Genomic DNA, 17,361 nt, shown 5'->3' with positions numbered 1-17,361 from the left:
ATATCCTCAATAGTTTGTTGGAATAGTTTGATAGCATTGAAACTTTAAGAACAGATTAATCTCTTTCTTTATCTTTAAATTTTTATAACAGAGGATTTACAGAAAGTGATTAGCAAGCCGGATAATAAATTGTATATACTTATGATGAATTTTTTTACTAATTATTTGCTTTCATATAATTCTTGTATGTTCATGTCATACGTTAGTTTTAATACTGAATCAAATACCTAAAACCAAATTATCTTTATTTATCTAAAATATTATTACAATCATTTTACTATCCCTTTACTCAAGTGTAACAAGTGTAACTGATTTTGATCAAATTTTATAGATACAGAATATAGTAAAAAATATAATGATGACAGTGCACAATTTTGTATCTTTGAACAAGAAACAATATATTTTTAAAAGGCCTATTTTCTTAAATAATATGTCAAAAGTCATTACTATTTCGTTAATATTCCTTGTCAACGTTTGTTTATGTTGAGTATACATTTGAACTCAAAATTTTGATTTTTCCTTATTTAACGAATATATTTGAATTATTATAGAAACTTGCTTATATGAACTATTTTCCTACGGGAAGACAAAACTTTGCAATTTAATTTAGTGTTATTCCAAATACAAAACATTTAATAAACATGTATCATTATTTCTAGTGTAATAAAAATTCTCTTCCCAAGGGTGGTCTGTATTGTTGCATTCTATAGTAAGCGGCGCACACGGTGGTCATTTGCCATAATGGGCTTGGATTTATACAAAGATGCTATAATGCTATTAACCCTTTGAGTGCTGACTACTCGCGGCCTATGTCGTCCGTACCGACGGCGCGCGTCTAGCGCTGACGATCGCTGTGGACGGAATACTTTTTCGTTAGACCGAACTCTGTTGATTGACTATTCAAAGCGCAAATCGTAATAAGTTATAGTAATTCTTTTGCACGAGATTAAATGATTCAAGAGCGTTATTTTTTAGTTATTTTTAATTATTTATTATAAACATTGAAATTTACAGTTAACTAAAATTTGGGTAATAAACTGGAAAACAATAAACTAGAAAACTAAATTTAGTAAATATAACACAAGTTAATAATTTAGTTGTGTGTGAAAAATTCAGTGCCTGAGAAAACTAAAAAAACCAGATGTAGAGTTTTCTTACAAGTGGTGACCTCTTCAACAATAACGAGGCACTATTGGCATTTGTTTACTGCCGTAAGGAATGCATTTATATTTATTTCACACAAACGTAATAGTATTACTTCTGCGTAGGTGTTCGGAAAAATTGAAAAACCCATACATGCGTCCTTAGCCCATGCCGGGCACTTACAGAAAGCGCATATATGTGTCCTTAGTCCACACCGATAGCTTTCGCCAGACACCTATATGCGCCCACAACACTCAAAGGGTTAAAGATGCTATTGACATCAGTTCTCTGTCTTGAATAGATTACCGCATACTTTAGGAAATACATTTTCAACACCTGCTTTGACAGCTGTTTTCACCTTCTTTATGTAGTATCGTGGACAAAAGGCCTAAGATATCGGCCGAACCGTAAACAAAGCCGCGGCATCGTCGGGTACAGCAATGTGTCGTCGGTCCTTTTAAGTGGATAGTTTCGTGGAAAGGGCCTGCGTGACCCTGGCCACGGTCGTTTCGGGACACGTGTTCGATAGGACGGGAAAAGACAAAGAGACGCAAAAGGCAGAGTGTTAGTTGAGAAGCCGGAGAGAACAGATGCAAAAGGTGTACAGTGTGAGTTGAGAAGCGAGAGCGAGCGAGTGTAGAAGCCGGAGAGTGTGAATCGGGAAGTCGAAAGCCGCCTATGAGAATAAGACGTACGACAGCATTGTAAATACTATTTATTAAATCAAAACATTATTACTTGTCCTTTCCTCTAAAGACCCATTTAGATACTACATTTATATTATACAAATTATATAAATAAAAGAAATACGTGTTGAATATTTTTGCTATGGTATGTGTCTAGTAAGTTTCATCAAAATCGGTATGTCACACTTGAGTGGTGTTCCTTGTTAATGACATTTAATTCTAAATGTTTTCTTTATTGCAATTGTTATTTAATTACAGTGAAATTTCATGTATTTTTATCTCGCTCATACATGTTGTTATTAGAATACAAACAGTTGCAATAGTTTCAGAAGTTCTGTTACTTAATTTTACTTAATTTTAATGGAACAATGAAACTATTTATTTTCCTGTAGACTATCAAAAACTCATATATACAGCAAGTATCTCGCATGATCAATTGCTGTTTGTCTTTCTTTTATCTACTCAGAGTTGATGTGTTTAGACAATAAAATCAATCTGTTAAATAAGTTATTTTTATACTTAATGTTAAATTGTTTTAGTAGACTAAATCGTTCAACATTTTTATGTGGAAATATGTGAACTATTATAATTTTTCACATTTAACAGCTTGTAAAGATATTAGGAAGACACAGTAATTTAAATTTATTAAGCAAAACATAAAAAACTAGATCTTTCTATGAATTCGATGAAATTAATGTGAAATTCTTGATTAGAATACATTGATATTCAAAATTAGAGTAATTTCAAAGTATTCAAAATTATTAATTTATTATGATACGCGACATTTGATCAGTCTTCTAAAAATTCAGAGGTATGAAATTTTGAACAATACGTTTCCCTTTCATTCTTTTCTCTAATTTCTCTTCTTATCAGAATTCTTTCAGTTGGTAATTCCTTCAACTGCAAATCACGAAAAACCGAGGTAAACGTTATTGTTATTATCGTTAGTCGTGAACACATGCTGTATTTTATTTTATTTTACAAATAACTCAGACACGTGTGTATTTATTTCTCTTGTTCATCCGTAACCATTCCATCTTTTTCGGTCGTATCCTTTTTCTGATTTTCCTCTTCGATTTTTATAAATGGCGTCGCTGTCAATTTCTGCAATTCTTGCGCTTTTTGCTTGTTTGACTTACCATACTTATTCCATGGTTGTTCTTTTGATGTTCCAAATATCAAGCATATAACAGTCCCGACGATGGAATTAACAGCAGCTATGATGAAAACTAATCGCCATTGCGATACAGTTTGCTGAAAAAAATAATGCAAATGATAAAACGATATTTCAAATAATTTTATTTTATAATATAATGTTTATATAATGGTCTGTAATATAAACCTGCCTGTCTGTATAATGGTCTGTTTTACAAAATTTTCAACAGTTTCAAATTATAAATTTACAGATTATTTCTTACTATATTATTCCATGTTATAATGTTTATACAATGTTGTAATTTGTTGTAAAATGTTATATAAATATTATAATAAGTAATAGCACCGTTTTACCAGGTGTGTAAATATGAAACCGGAATTTTTGTATAGAAAATACACGTTTATTGTATGAAAATGATTAAAAATATTTTATTCGAAGAATTGCCTATCGCTAGCTATACATTTTTCCCACCTGTCTGGCAATTGGTGGATGCTACGTCAGAAAAACTGTCGCTCTTTTGAGGTAAACCAGTCATCGAGCCATTTTCGTACATTTTCGTAAGAAGTGAAGTGCTGGTCAGAAAGTGCTTGTCCCATCGATGCAAATAAATAGTAATCGGACAGAGCCAAGTCTGGTGAGTAACACACGTGCGAAAGTATTTCCCAACTGAACGCTTCGATCGTTTCCTTGACTGGTTTTGCTGTATGCGAAGGTGCATTATCATGAAGCAAAATTACTTTGTGTTGCCTTTTTTGATATTCTGGTCGTTTTTCGCGCAAAGCTTGATTCAAATCGATCATTTGTTGTCGGTAGCGCTCGGTATTAACGGTTTCGCCAGGTTTTAACAGCTCATAATAGATCACACCCTTCTGATCCACGTTCTTCGTTCCTCACGTCAAAATTGCCACTTCTGAATTTTTTAAACCACTCAAAGCACTGTGATTTACCAAGAGCATGCTCGCCGTTAGCTTCGACAAGCATTCGATGCGATTCTGCAGCAGTTTTCTTCAAACGGTAACAGGAAAACAATGCTGTCCGCAAATCGTAGTTTCCAGGCACAAAATTCGACATGTTCAACGCTATTACAAACTATGCTGTTGTATGAAACTTGTATTGTTCTGAGTCGAAAATGTTTGTGAGATGTCAACAAAGATTTTTAGCATCAATGACGTAGGTTAGTGATAACTACATTATCAGCTAGGGCCATCTGTAGACAAATTCCGGTTTCATACTTACATACCTGATGCATTTCAGAATAGTGTCATTTTACATTTTTAGTATTGATTTTTTAGTTTTATATACTTTTACATAGCGTTTCTATTGGGTAAGTATAGTTTTTTAAAAATATTCATCCATATATACTGGATCAAAAATGTTTCCATATAATGGAATCTTTTTTAACGTTAGTAACTTTATTATTTTTATAAATTATAATTCCTTAGAAAAAAATGTTTACAAATCCATTGTAAATTGGAATAAAGTAATTACGAAATTCTAGTCTGGTGTGTAGAAACTTTTTTTATCTAGTGTATAAACAATATTAATTTTGTATTTAATTTGATAATTTTCAACGAACCAAAGGCATTTTGCTATAAGTAAAGAGTGTTTAAGAGGGAAATAATTAAAGGTAAGCAATTATACCTACAGGAAATTAACATTTAGCCAACCGAATAATTAACTATTTAAATAATTTCTAGATTTCTTTGTTTTTCAAGTAGCGAATATTAGTCGTCGATACTTGGAAAAATAGGTTGGCTTGTCCGAGCGCGGTGGAAACGTATAGCTCGCTGTGGCACGCGTGGTTGGCTAAGTGTTAACCCTTTACACTGCGAATTTTATTTGAATTTCGTTAGCAGCAGTTCCCAACGCTTTTAAGTGTTTCATTTGAAATTTACTTTAACTAAAAAATAAGACAATTTAAATAAATAAAGGAAGAAACAAATTCACTCAATTCTTTCGCTTCGGCAGTCCATTCTCACTGAACGGAAGCGGTTGCTGCATATACGTTTTCCTAAGTCTTAAATAACAATAATTCTTGTAAGAACCGTACGTGAAATATCGTTTCACGGTCAATGGATTTAACAGATTTTTTAGCACGAAACAGTATACGATCGTTTGGATGTTTGAAATATATTGGGTAAAACGTTTTGGTAACGTTTCAATAATGAGTAACTTTTAAGAAGTGATTAATCCAATATATCAATAAAATCAACAGAAAATGTTCTGCCGATAACGAAAAAATATATTATTGACTACAGATGGCACTGATATATGCGCGATATATGGAATACTGAAACTCAGGATTCGTCGCGTGGTTGCCGCCTATAAGCGGCGCTCGTGCCCACAGGTCATCTCGCGGGCGCCGCCTGTAAGCGACACTCGAAGCAAAAGGGTTAAATACCAGTTTTATTCACACTATTGTTGTATTTTGTAATCTTTAAGTGTATGATATCTTGAAACAATTTCCAGGATGCAATTCTGGTTTTCTTTCGCACGTTTCACCAAAAAAAGGTGGACATGAAAGAATGTCAAGTGGGACTCGACAAAGGAGCTCCTGAGATAAAGCTGATGTCGAGTCACACTCCACATAGCAGTGTAAAGGGTTAAGATAATCGTATTTCAAAACAACTATGTATATGTATTAAGTTAATTAAAATAAGAACCGAGAACATTTAATTTCAACAAGAACCATAAATCTTAAATGTTTTAAAAATGAAAGCAATGTATGATATCAAGTTCTGATAAAAGCTTTCTGAAAGATAGAAAAGAAATGATATATGAACAAGTTTTGTTCAGTTTAGAAAGAAATAGAACCCTACGATGTTGACAATTTTATAGAACTGTCGAGAATCATGTTAATTTACAATTTAGTACGAAAGTTGTACTTTAGTTTATGTTATTGTTTGATCATGAATACAATTCTAAATGTTATAAAAAAATGAAAAATGTATCAAAATATACGTTATCACGTATCTTATCATTATGTTTTATCTCAAAGCGTAGAAAATGAAAATAAAACCATTCAGCTTATAAATACCTTTGACTATAACAGAATTGATTCTTTCGTTCATTTTTTTTGCATTATCATTGTTTATATTGACATATACTCTAGCAATTTTTTGTGTCTATATTTTTTCATATTGAAGTTAGTTAAATATTTGAAAAGTATTAGAATTTAATTATAGAGTATTATTATAGAATTATATTCTCTAATAAACAAATAATAAACTAGCTTATTGAGTATGGATTAGTTGAGATAAAATCTCGAATGCTGCATGGATTGTTGTATCCATGCTGTTGCAAAGAACTAACCTATATTCATATAAAACAAAATAGAAAATTACTTTATATTCATACTTACATTGTTGTTCGTCAAAATACCAACCACTGCTGGTGAAATGAATCCAGAGGCTATCACTATCATTCCGCAAAATCCAAGAAGAATACTAGCATAATTCGGACTCAAATCCACAAAAGTGGCCAAGGGACCAGCGGAAATCGCACCCGTTACAGTTGTTCCCGCCATCATGAAGACCACTGCGAGCGTCGGATGACATCCGCTATAGCCCAAAACCAAGATGAAAATCCCGTGCAAACCATTACATACGAACAAAGCCAGTTTTCTAACGTTGGTTAAACTCATTTTGTTGGTACGTATGAGCCAGTCGCTCATGATCGAGTAATAATACGAGAAAATCATTCTTAGTATATGCGGGGCTCCAGATAAAAGTCCAGTCTGCAAACAAATTTTCATTATTAATTAGTAAACTGCCGAGCAAGTTTAAATAATGATAAGTAGAGGTTTATCTCATCTTCTAAGTAACCTGAATATTGAATACGTTACTGAATGAGAAATCTATGCAAATCAATCTCATTTTGTAACCGACAGACAAAAGTTAATAACAATATATATATAATATATATTTATATATATTTATATAATATTAATATATAATATATATATAATTATTTATAATTATATATATAATATATATTTAAACAATATATATATATTGTTATTAATTTTTGTATATATATATATTTATATATTAATATATAATATATATATAATTATTTATAATTATATATAATATATAAATTATAATTATATATAATTATATATATAATATATAATATATATTAATATATATTTAAACAATATATATATATTATTAATTTATATATATATATATAAATATATATATATGTTATTAATTTTTGTATATATATATGTATATATGTATATATTATATATTAATATATAATATATATCTAATTATTTATAATTATATATAATATATAAATTATAATTATATATAATTATATATATAATATATATTAATATATATTTAAACAATATATATACATTGTTATTAATTTTTATATATATATATTGTTATTAATTTTTGTATATATATATATACATAAATAAGGCAAATAATTGTGTTTTTGGCTTTGCTATCACAAGATACGTAATAGAGATTCCCCTCTATATATGTATTAGGCTGTCTGAAAAGTTTCTTTCGTTTTATGAGGAAATAATAGACGCACAACGTTTTTTATTTTATATTATTTTGTCGAATTACGTACGATCCATTTTATTTTGTTGAGATAAACACCGCGACATTTCACAAACTTGGTTTCACGTTTGTATGATAGACACTTTTCGGATAACCTAATACATATATATGTACATATATATGTTATCTACAGATTCCTTTTTTTCTCTGAAACTTAATCTTTTAATCGTTCACTCAGAATCACTACATATATCTTACACGCTGTATTGAGCAAGACATTATTTAGAATATTATAGCGAGATAATTATTTAGAAATGTGGCTTCTTCACCGATTTCCATGATCTTGAAATATGTTGTCAAGGCCATCATTCTCAACAACTTTTTTCTATACATGCCATCACCGCTCGATTTTAGTCTCCGAGATATTTGCGACAAACTTTTCTTAAATCTATCTCATGAATATTCATCGTGGCGTGTGTTTTGACGTAGGCGAACGCGCTTAACGGTGACCATGTTCCTATTAATATAACCTAACCTATACAATAAAGGTGAAAAATTAATAGGTTATATTAATAGGTTATAGGTTGCATCAAATTTATATGTAGCAGTTAATGCTATCGTAGAGATTTCAAGGTTATTGAAATCTGCGAGGAAGCCACACTACTAAATAATTACTTGCTGTTTTCGACTACTGAAGAGAATTAAAGGCACATGATAAAAGAAATTGTCCATTTTCAATAAGACAACGTTAGACCTCATATACTGATGAAGGGTACACTCAAAGTAGTGGAGTTTGGTTGAAATTTTCAATTTTAGCCTCTGGCCTTGTTCCAAAAATGGGACATTTTAAAGATTTATTTTTGTTGATATTATCGTATTTCGTGAAGGAATTGATTTTCAGAAAGGAAATGAAATTTATCAGTAAAGAGCCCGGATAACAAAAAATTATCTAAAGGAACAGTGGTTATGTTATTGAAAATTAAAGTAATAGTTCTATAAATATGAAATCTACATTTTGTGTCATACTTTATAAAATTATCACTTGTATAATGCTTCAATTTGACTCTAGATGTACATCTATCTACTCTTTGAATGTATAATGCTTCACAAAACGTTTTAAACATTCGAAATTTTAATAGAATTGTAATAAATAATTAAACTATTTACGAAATTATGTTTCAGAGGATATGTTTTTACCGCATTGATATTCCATCCGTGAATGAAGTTAAAGTAAGTTGGAGCTTGAGTCATTAGAGTGAGAAAGCCCCACGCTCCACCCCAGTGAGCTGCGATTGTAACCCAAACTGGACCAGATGTCAGTATATGTTTCCAAGGTATAACAGTTTGTTTTTCGTCGATCGAACTACCAAGATGCTCCAAAATATATTTTTTCTCTTCGTCAGATATTCGAGGATGTTGCTGAGGTGAGTCGTGTATGAGGAATAGCCAGAAACAGTACCTTGGAATTATTTCTTATGTCAAGATCTGTTTCTTGTAGTATAAAGAATATCATAGTACAGTATAATATATGGCATAGTATAGTATAAAGAATATCATAGTATAGTATAAAGTATAGTATAGTGTAGTATAAAGAATGTTATATATTTTGGTAAGGTTATCCTCTCAGATTAGCTACCATTTTTTAAAACTGTTTTGAGCAAAAGTTAGTAAATTTCTTATACACTACACGTTTGAATATTAAAAACGTCTAAGAATTTCCTTTTTCAATAAAAGCAAAAGCTGACGTTAAAGCAAATTTGACGACTACTATGCTATGATCTTACCAAATGACTCCAAGTAATGACGTTATATAAAATGCAGTGCCCCAACCGAATGTACTACTAACAACTGCGCAAAGGGGGTAAGTTATAGCAGCACCGATAGAACTACCTGAAAAGTGACATATTTAAAAATCTGTCGTAGCGCGGACCCACTAGCGGTTTTCTTTTCTCTTAAGAAATGACTTCAATCGTTGTGATACGAGTAATTAAGAATTAAAACGTTGAGAGTAAAGGTGGAATAGTCTCACTACACAATATACTTGATAATTTGTCGTCTACAATAAACGTGAGCACAAATTAGCGTGACAAGTAATTTTGTTATAGTAGCTAGACCTGATTTGGAAGAAATGAATATTTTCATTTTTGTATGATTAATACAGTTTATTAAAATAAATTAATACCGCAATCTCACATTCAGAAAGATGTGGTTTAGTCCACTTTTCCTTTATGCGAATGTCCCAATTATGATCATAAGAAAGACCACTTTAGATTTCGTAACTAAAATTAATTATAATTATCTATCGTATATATTATATTATCTAATCGTAACTAAGATTATTATAATTAATTATATTAATTATTAATCATAATTAATTTGTAATTAACATAATTAATCAATATCATTAATATTATTATATATTATTATATGTATTATAATATAATAATATTAATAATTAATTTTAATTAATAATTAATATAATATTAATATATTTATATTAATATTAATAATAGTAATAATATTAATATATTAATTATATAATATATAATATTAATATATTATTATTATATATTAATATTATTATTATTAATTATATTAATTACTAATTAAAATTAATTATTAAATATTAAAAAATATATATTAATATTATAATAATAAATATATTAATATTAATAATATGTAATTAATATGTATATATGTAATAGTAATATATATTATTATATGTATTATAATATAATAATATTAATAATTAATATAACTAATATTAATAATACTAAAAATATTAATATAATTTTTATAATATTTAATATTAATAAATAATTTTAATATTTAAATGTTAATATTTAATATTTAATAATTAATTTTAATTAATAATTAATATAATATTAATATATTATAAATATATTATAAACATTAATATATATTATAAATATTAATATTAATTGTTAATATTACCAATTTAATTATATAATATTAATAATATAATAATAACATATTAATATTAATATTAATATATTGATATATTAATATTAATATATTGATAATATTAATATTAATATATTGTTATATTAACATTTTATATTATATTGTTATATATTGTTATATTAATATTAATATTAATATATTGATAATATTAATATATTAATTATATAATATATAATATTAATATATTAATATTATATTATTGATATTATATTAATATTATAATATTAATATTATTATTATTAATTATATTAATTACTAATTATAATTAATTATTAAATATTAAAAATATATATTAATATTATAATAATAAATATATTAATATTAATAATATGTAATTAATATGTATATATGTAATAGTAATATATAATTAATAATAATAATATTAATATAATTAATATTAATTATATTAATTATTAATATATATTATAATTAGTTATTATAATTATTAGTATTGTTATTAATTATTAATTAAAATTAATTATTAATTATAATTAATTTAATCGACATATTTTTGTGCTAACAAAAATCAGGATCCTAGATTCTATATATCAGAATCTGGTATATAGACAATTAACTTTTAATGTACATATAAAATTAAATTAGTCAATTTTTACTGCAATTGTCTTTTTTGCTGTATTACCAAGATAACAAAATTTAGTGCATCTGTTTGAAGTTCAACGCATTTTTTTCTGACAGAAGTTTCAAACCCTTTTGTTATTTCATTATTTTAAAATAAGTGTTAAAATTTATAAAACATTTCTACACTGTAGATAACAAACGTTTCAATCATTTTTTTAATCGTACACTTAAAATATATTTATGTGTATAATATAATAATTATAATGTTACACTAAAATATCATAAAATATTTCAGATATTTCATGCAAATTGTCTCTTAGAAATATACATATACATTGGAATATGTACAATCATTATATATAATTATTAAATATACATATAGATAAATACATATATGTATTATGATATTGTAGATACTTTACCCAAATAGGAACTAACAAATTTGCTTCTCTCATTCTGAGGAATCCATTTGGCGGTCATGTCATGCATAGAGGGCCATACAACACCCTAAATAAATAATTTTAATCGAAAACTGTCCGAATATTTTTCGTTTGAACAACAACGATAGTTTTATAGATAACGCTGACAATTAAATTTAGACTATTACTAGAATATTTTATTTTAATTATAATATTACCCATTTTCATTTCATCGAGTTTTAATGCTTTTGTTGACTTACCGCGGCCAGGCCCTGCAGAGCCCGTATTGTCACAAGAGCATAAAGGTGGTAATGGGTCATAAACGGAATAAAGAAGCCAAGAATCGCTGTTAAGAGATTTCCTAAGCCGTAAACAAGTTTTGTACCATAACGTCTTGCTAGAAGCCCTCCAGGAAGTTGCGATGCCCAATGCAACCAGTAGTAAGCTCCCAAAGCTAAACCTTGCTGATGCTCGGTCCATGCAAATCGATCATCGTCCTGAAAACAATATTCAACCCCAGAAATATCATTAGTACATTTTTTTTTTATTATTATTTAATTTGTACTTTACAATTTGCCCAGCTGGACATTTGCTAAATTTTTCTAACTTAAATTAGTACATTTGTAAACACAATTTACATTTATCGAATTAGAGAATTATATTATCTGTATAAATATGAGTTATAAAATTAGTTCATTTTCATAAAATAACTTCGTGGATTTTTGAAACTAATTTTTCAATAATGAAAATCTTAAATGAAATGAATTTGCCTTCTTAATATGCCTTTAAATAAAAAAATGGCTTAATTTTGGATTAAGTAGTATATTTTTAATAGTAGTAACTTATTTCCGAATAGATGAACAAATGATACTTTCAAATCACAAAATCAACGGGTATCAATTTATCAGTCAAAAAGTAATAAACATCTTTACACAAAATATTTCAAGTTTTAAGGCAAACTATTTAAGTATCTGTTCTATCTTAACGTTAAAAAATTTTAGTCTATTTTACGACATCAAATGGAAGAATATACGACAAGTTGCTTTTATAATATTTAAACATGTGTTTTAAAATATTCGAAAATGTTAATCCAGTCCAAAAATAATTCGACGCTAGAGAAGCTTCTTTAGGTATATGAACATGAAAATGTTGAAAGAAGGGGTCTGCAACATATAATAATAATGATTACAATTATAATTATTATTATACAAAGAAGTGTAAAAATATACGTACAATTATATCTTGCTCCGAGTGTGATGTAGTAGATATTGTAGTCTCAAGTGTGTTGTTACTATCGCCTGTTTTATTGTATAACCGTAGATTTTCGATGTCACATTGAGAATTTGTTGCCAGCTTTGGACGAGGTATTACCATCGCTACTATCGTCAGATTCAAGTTGATCCGCAGCATATAATTTATAGCGAAACCGCAGAAAACAAGATACCAAAGCACGTCCCGGCATGATATCAGTTCTTTTTCTTGAATGCATTTAATTTATTTGAACACATCCATGTATAATAAGATATAGTTGGTATTGATTTTTTATAATAGAATTAGATAATTGTTATTTTAAAATTAATTTGAATCAACTGAAATACAAATTTTAATAAAGTACAGTATCTACATGTACATGTACATATATACAGTGCAGTTCTTTTACTTTTGAAAGTTTCGATTTCATTTGTTTTGTTACCACACCTGTTTCTGCTATGCAAAGGAATTTATTAATACCAATAACATGTAATTCATGGTTTGTAAGATTTCACCGATAGTATTAACTGAGTTGTGCTAAAGGACGCTGGTTTTATTGATCGAGATTATCAAGGAGACGATTCATTGACCAGAATTTTGTATTTAAGCTGTTAAAACTATTTTCAAGAACTACAAAAATATAATAAATTATAATTACCTATTAGTATGCATGGTCTCTTAATTTGAATCTTATCGAAAAATCTGATTGATAATTAAAAAGGTGAATTAAGTAGAAAACATCGGAAAGTTTGTCCAATTCGAATAAAAAATAAAGAATATATAAAATAATAATGTTGTAAATGACAACTTGAGTTCGCGCTCGCTATCCATATGCAGATGCACTAGTTACTATAAATAGTAACTAGAAGATAGTTCTAGATACAATCGATAGATTTAATCGATAGGTTAAAGATGTTCTTTTGTTTTTATCCCTAGAAAGTGGAATAAAGGTTTCTCGGCTCAGAACGGTGTGATAGATTTATTCAAAGAATAAAGTAATAGCCAATATGATCCTATCTCTGAATAGAGAAATAACAACGAATAATATAAATATCAATGTTAATGAAATCGGGAATCAGAAGATATCGCGGCGTATGTAGACAAGTAGATAAAATTAAAATAAAATAAATTTTAGGTTATGTCTGTTTCTCTTAGTCTTACAGCAGGATGAAACAAACATAAAGATATTTAAAATAAAAGGATCGTAACGTAATATAGTTTAAGAAAGAATCTACAGTTAATGTAAAATATCGATATCTGTATCGAAAGTACTCGACTGCCTCACTACGAAAAGTTATGATATTTTCTTTCCTACAATGAAAGAATGATTGAAAGATATGTAATATTCAAATGTGAGATAATACGAACTATCTTCTTCCATCGTGTAATATATAAATAAGTTTCTCCATACTATTTTACTTCAAGGTAAAAGATATGCAATCAAAGTGAAGAGTCAATCATTTCATTGACTCATTTACATCGGAAATACTCGTTCGAATTCCCTAATGATAATGAAATGCAAGAATAAAATCATTTAGCGATAATTTGTATTAATACTGGCGTCTATCATATCACGAAAATTTCACGCAACCAGACAAAATCTATGAGTAGTAAGACAATAACATCTGTTATTATTTTTTATTCTTTCTTGTCACGATCATAGGAAGATTAAGTGATATTTTAATATCTGTTAATATCTAAAGATATAATATGTAAAACAATCATTCTTATGGTTACGTAATTTGATAACTATTAAAAATTGGCAGACTCGTACGAAACAAAATCCTTTTTATGCTCAATTTTTATTCAATATATTTCAATCGAAGATTAAAAAAACCATCATAACCGGACGATTTCGTTAACTTTTTTATTTTAATATATTAATATAAAATAGTTAAAAATGGAAATAATTTGTTGGATATGGACGAAAATATAACTTTTTAAGGCAAATAATATTTTAATACTTAATGACTCTAACACTTAATGACACGCAATATTCTTAATAATCTTAAATCATAATCTTAAATCATAAATCAATATTCTTGAAATCATAAGGGTAGAAAAATATATGTTTAGCTCCAAGATCAAACGAAAGGATAATTTTAATAACATAAGATCGATTGACAAAAATTCCTGTTGCGTGAAAAAAGAGAAATGTGACTTATAGTATCCTTTCCCTAAAGTCTCCAATTTCCAAAAATAATGTACCAATTGAATACACGTAATTCTCATAAATACACTGTAATTGTATATACATATATCGCAGAGTTATATCTAATTAAATGAAAATGTTGTGAAAACACAAAGCTCTTTGCATATAACGAATGTAGATGTAGATGTGATTTTAGCTTCCGATTACTACAATACGTTGCTAACTAGACAGTCAAATAACTTTATACTAATTAGAAAAGCTATGACCTGAAATTTATATGACTGAAGTTAATGATCGTTCTCTTCGGTACAGCTGACTGATATTCGGCAATCTTCGCGTGGAATCGTGCATTTCCCTCGCGTTTGCTATATTTCACTAAGAAAGTTTTACTTACTATTGGCCATTTCGTCGATTTCTTTCCCTCGTAGGTTATGGTACTACGCCAGTTAAATCGAACGAAGGAATTACGCACACGCGACGTCTTCCGCGAATAAAGTTTCTTAAAGAAAAATCTTAAAGATCATTAACGTGTTTATTCTACGTTTAATTGATAGAAGGAAGCTTTATTCTGTATCAGTATCGAAAGGATATAAAAATAGTCGAACGTTTCTTGGAATCGTGTCGAGGTATACGGTTTTCTGTGAAAATACCTATAATTCCATTGATTTTACAGGAAGTCTCGCGTCACGATGTTTATTCATAGGAATATTGTCCTTTGACAGATTTTGTTAGACTTTTCGTGTATCTCTAAGTGTTGTGTGTTAATCAGCTAGTGTCGCGGAGTATACTGCATGATTGTTCTTCGGCTATAATCACGCGTACCCTGAGGAATCTTTCTGCGAACCTCCACCCATGCAAAAATAGTAGATAACGAAAGTTACGCTGCGTTCCGTACGTTTAAAATCCAAGCTTATTCGTTTCTTTGTCTCGTTATTCGACGAGGCTTGTGTCGAGCTACGCTCGTTATTTATTGATCGTTAATTTATTTATTGATAGGGCATGCCTGTAAATCGGCCATTCCACCAGATATCTGTCCATTTCTTGAATACATCATTTTAGACCGGACTTGTGTATAGAGAACCGAGTAAATTTAGAATAACGTCGCTAACCTATAATAATATTTTCATAATGTCTAGATATTCAATAAGAAATATTATATTACTATTATGCATATCCATAAGAAAGAAAATACTATTATCCATAAGAAAACAATCCAGTGCCCCACATTTGATAATTGAGGATCAAAGAATCAACCCTTCTTGTCTTGTTCCTTAATGAATAATTGTTGGAAATAATGTTCATTTAACGTGATATCGTTTCAAAGGTTATTTTGTTATTATATATTTTTGCTCTAATCTGTTAACAAATTATGTACAGATATACAATATATGTACAGGGTGTATAAAAGGTGAGGATAAAAACCACCATAAAGCGATATTATACCCCTGTATCGGTGAAGATGTGTAAAAAGCTGTATGTACAAAATTGGCCTTCAGCATTTTTTACAATGTCAAGACTTTTTTAATGCAACGTATTCTACTCGTTACGAGGAACAAAAGTCTCAAAGAAACCATAGATCGCAAATGGTCGTATCTCATGGAAAACATGTTAAGGTTTCAATGATTCTTAAACTTCATTCACAATGTGTTTCCCTTTATATTTACATTTAATGGGAATGTAGCGTGCTATTTCCAACGTGACAGGAAATTACAGAATAGTTTGTAAAATATATCAGAATATAGGAGTAATGATTCTGGAACACAGAAGTGAGATTCTCAGCGGCTATTAACAATTTCAAGTATTCAAGAATTAATATTAATATGTTAACCTGTTCTTCTTATATTAATATTATATTATATATTATTATATATTAATAATATATAATGTAATATAATATATAATTATTATATTATAGAATTGTATAATTATTATATATTGCATTGTTAGTGTATGTATTATGTTATATTATAATAATTATATTAAAATAATTATATTTTATATTAAAATTGTATATTATAATATTAATATAAGAATATACAATATTATATATTAATGTAATATACAATATACAATATACAATATACAATATACAATGTACAATATATAATATATAATATATAATATACAATATATAATATATAATATACAATATATAATATATAATATACAATATACAATATATAATATACAATATACAATATACAATATACAATATATAATATACAATATATGATATATGATATATGATATACGATATATAATATATAATATACGATATACGATATACGATATATATAATATATGATATATAATATATAATATACGATAAACGATATATATATAATATATGATATATAATATATGATATATAATATATAATATACAATATATGATATATGATATATAATATACAATATATGATATATGATATATAATATATAATATATGATATATTATATATAATATACAA

The 17,361-nt window shown here is 27.8% G+C and overlaps 1 protein-coding gene and 1 long non-coding RNA gene across 2 annotated transcripts in view; one reads left to right on the top strand and one right to left on the bottom strand.

Moving 5' to 3' along the window:
* The window catches only part of LOC126926479 (uncharacterized), a 109,884-nt gene that overhangs the window by 18,299 nt on the left and 74,224 nt on the right, over positions 1–17,361 (top strand). The window lies entirely within an intron of this gene.
* Positions 2,448–15,665, bottom strand: LOC126926424 (sialin). The gene is made up of 9 exons (XM_050742731.1): positions 15,483–15,665; positions 15,286–15,372; positions 12,722–12,966; positions 11,749–11,985; positions 11,492–11,576; positions 9,290–9,395; positions 8,703–8,964; positions 6,347–6,721; positions 2,448–3,083 (listed from the first exon to the last, which is right to left on the bottom strand). The coding sequence occupies exons 2-9, from the start codon at positions 15,293–15,295 to the stop codon at positions 2,835–2,837; spliced, it is 1,569 nt and encodes a 522-aa protein (XP_050598688.1). The 5' UTR covers positions 15,296–15,372; positions 15,483–15,665; the 3' UTR covers positions 2,448–2,834.

This window comes from Bombus affinis, chromosome 18, assembly GCF_024516045.1.
Source record: "Bombus affinis isolate iyBomAffi1 chromosome 18, iyBomAffi1.2, whole genome shotgun sequence".
Taxonomy (NCBI): Eukaryota; Metazoa; Arthropoda; class Insecta; order Hymenoptera; family Apidae; genus Bombus; species Bombus affinis.
The sequence above is the reverse complement of the archived record's forward strand: the minus strand, read 5'-3'. Positions and strand labels throughout refer to the sequence as shown.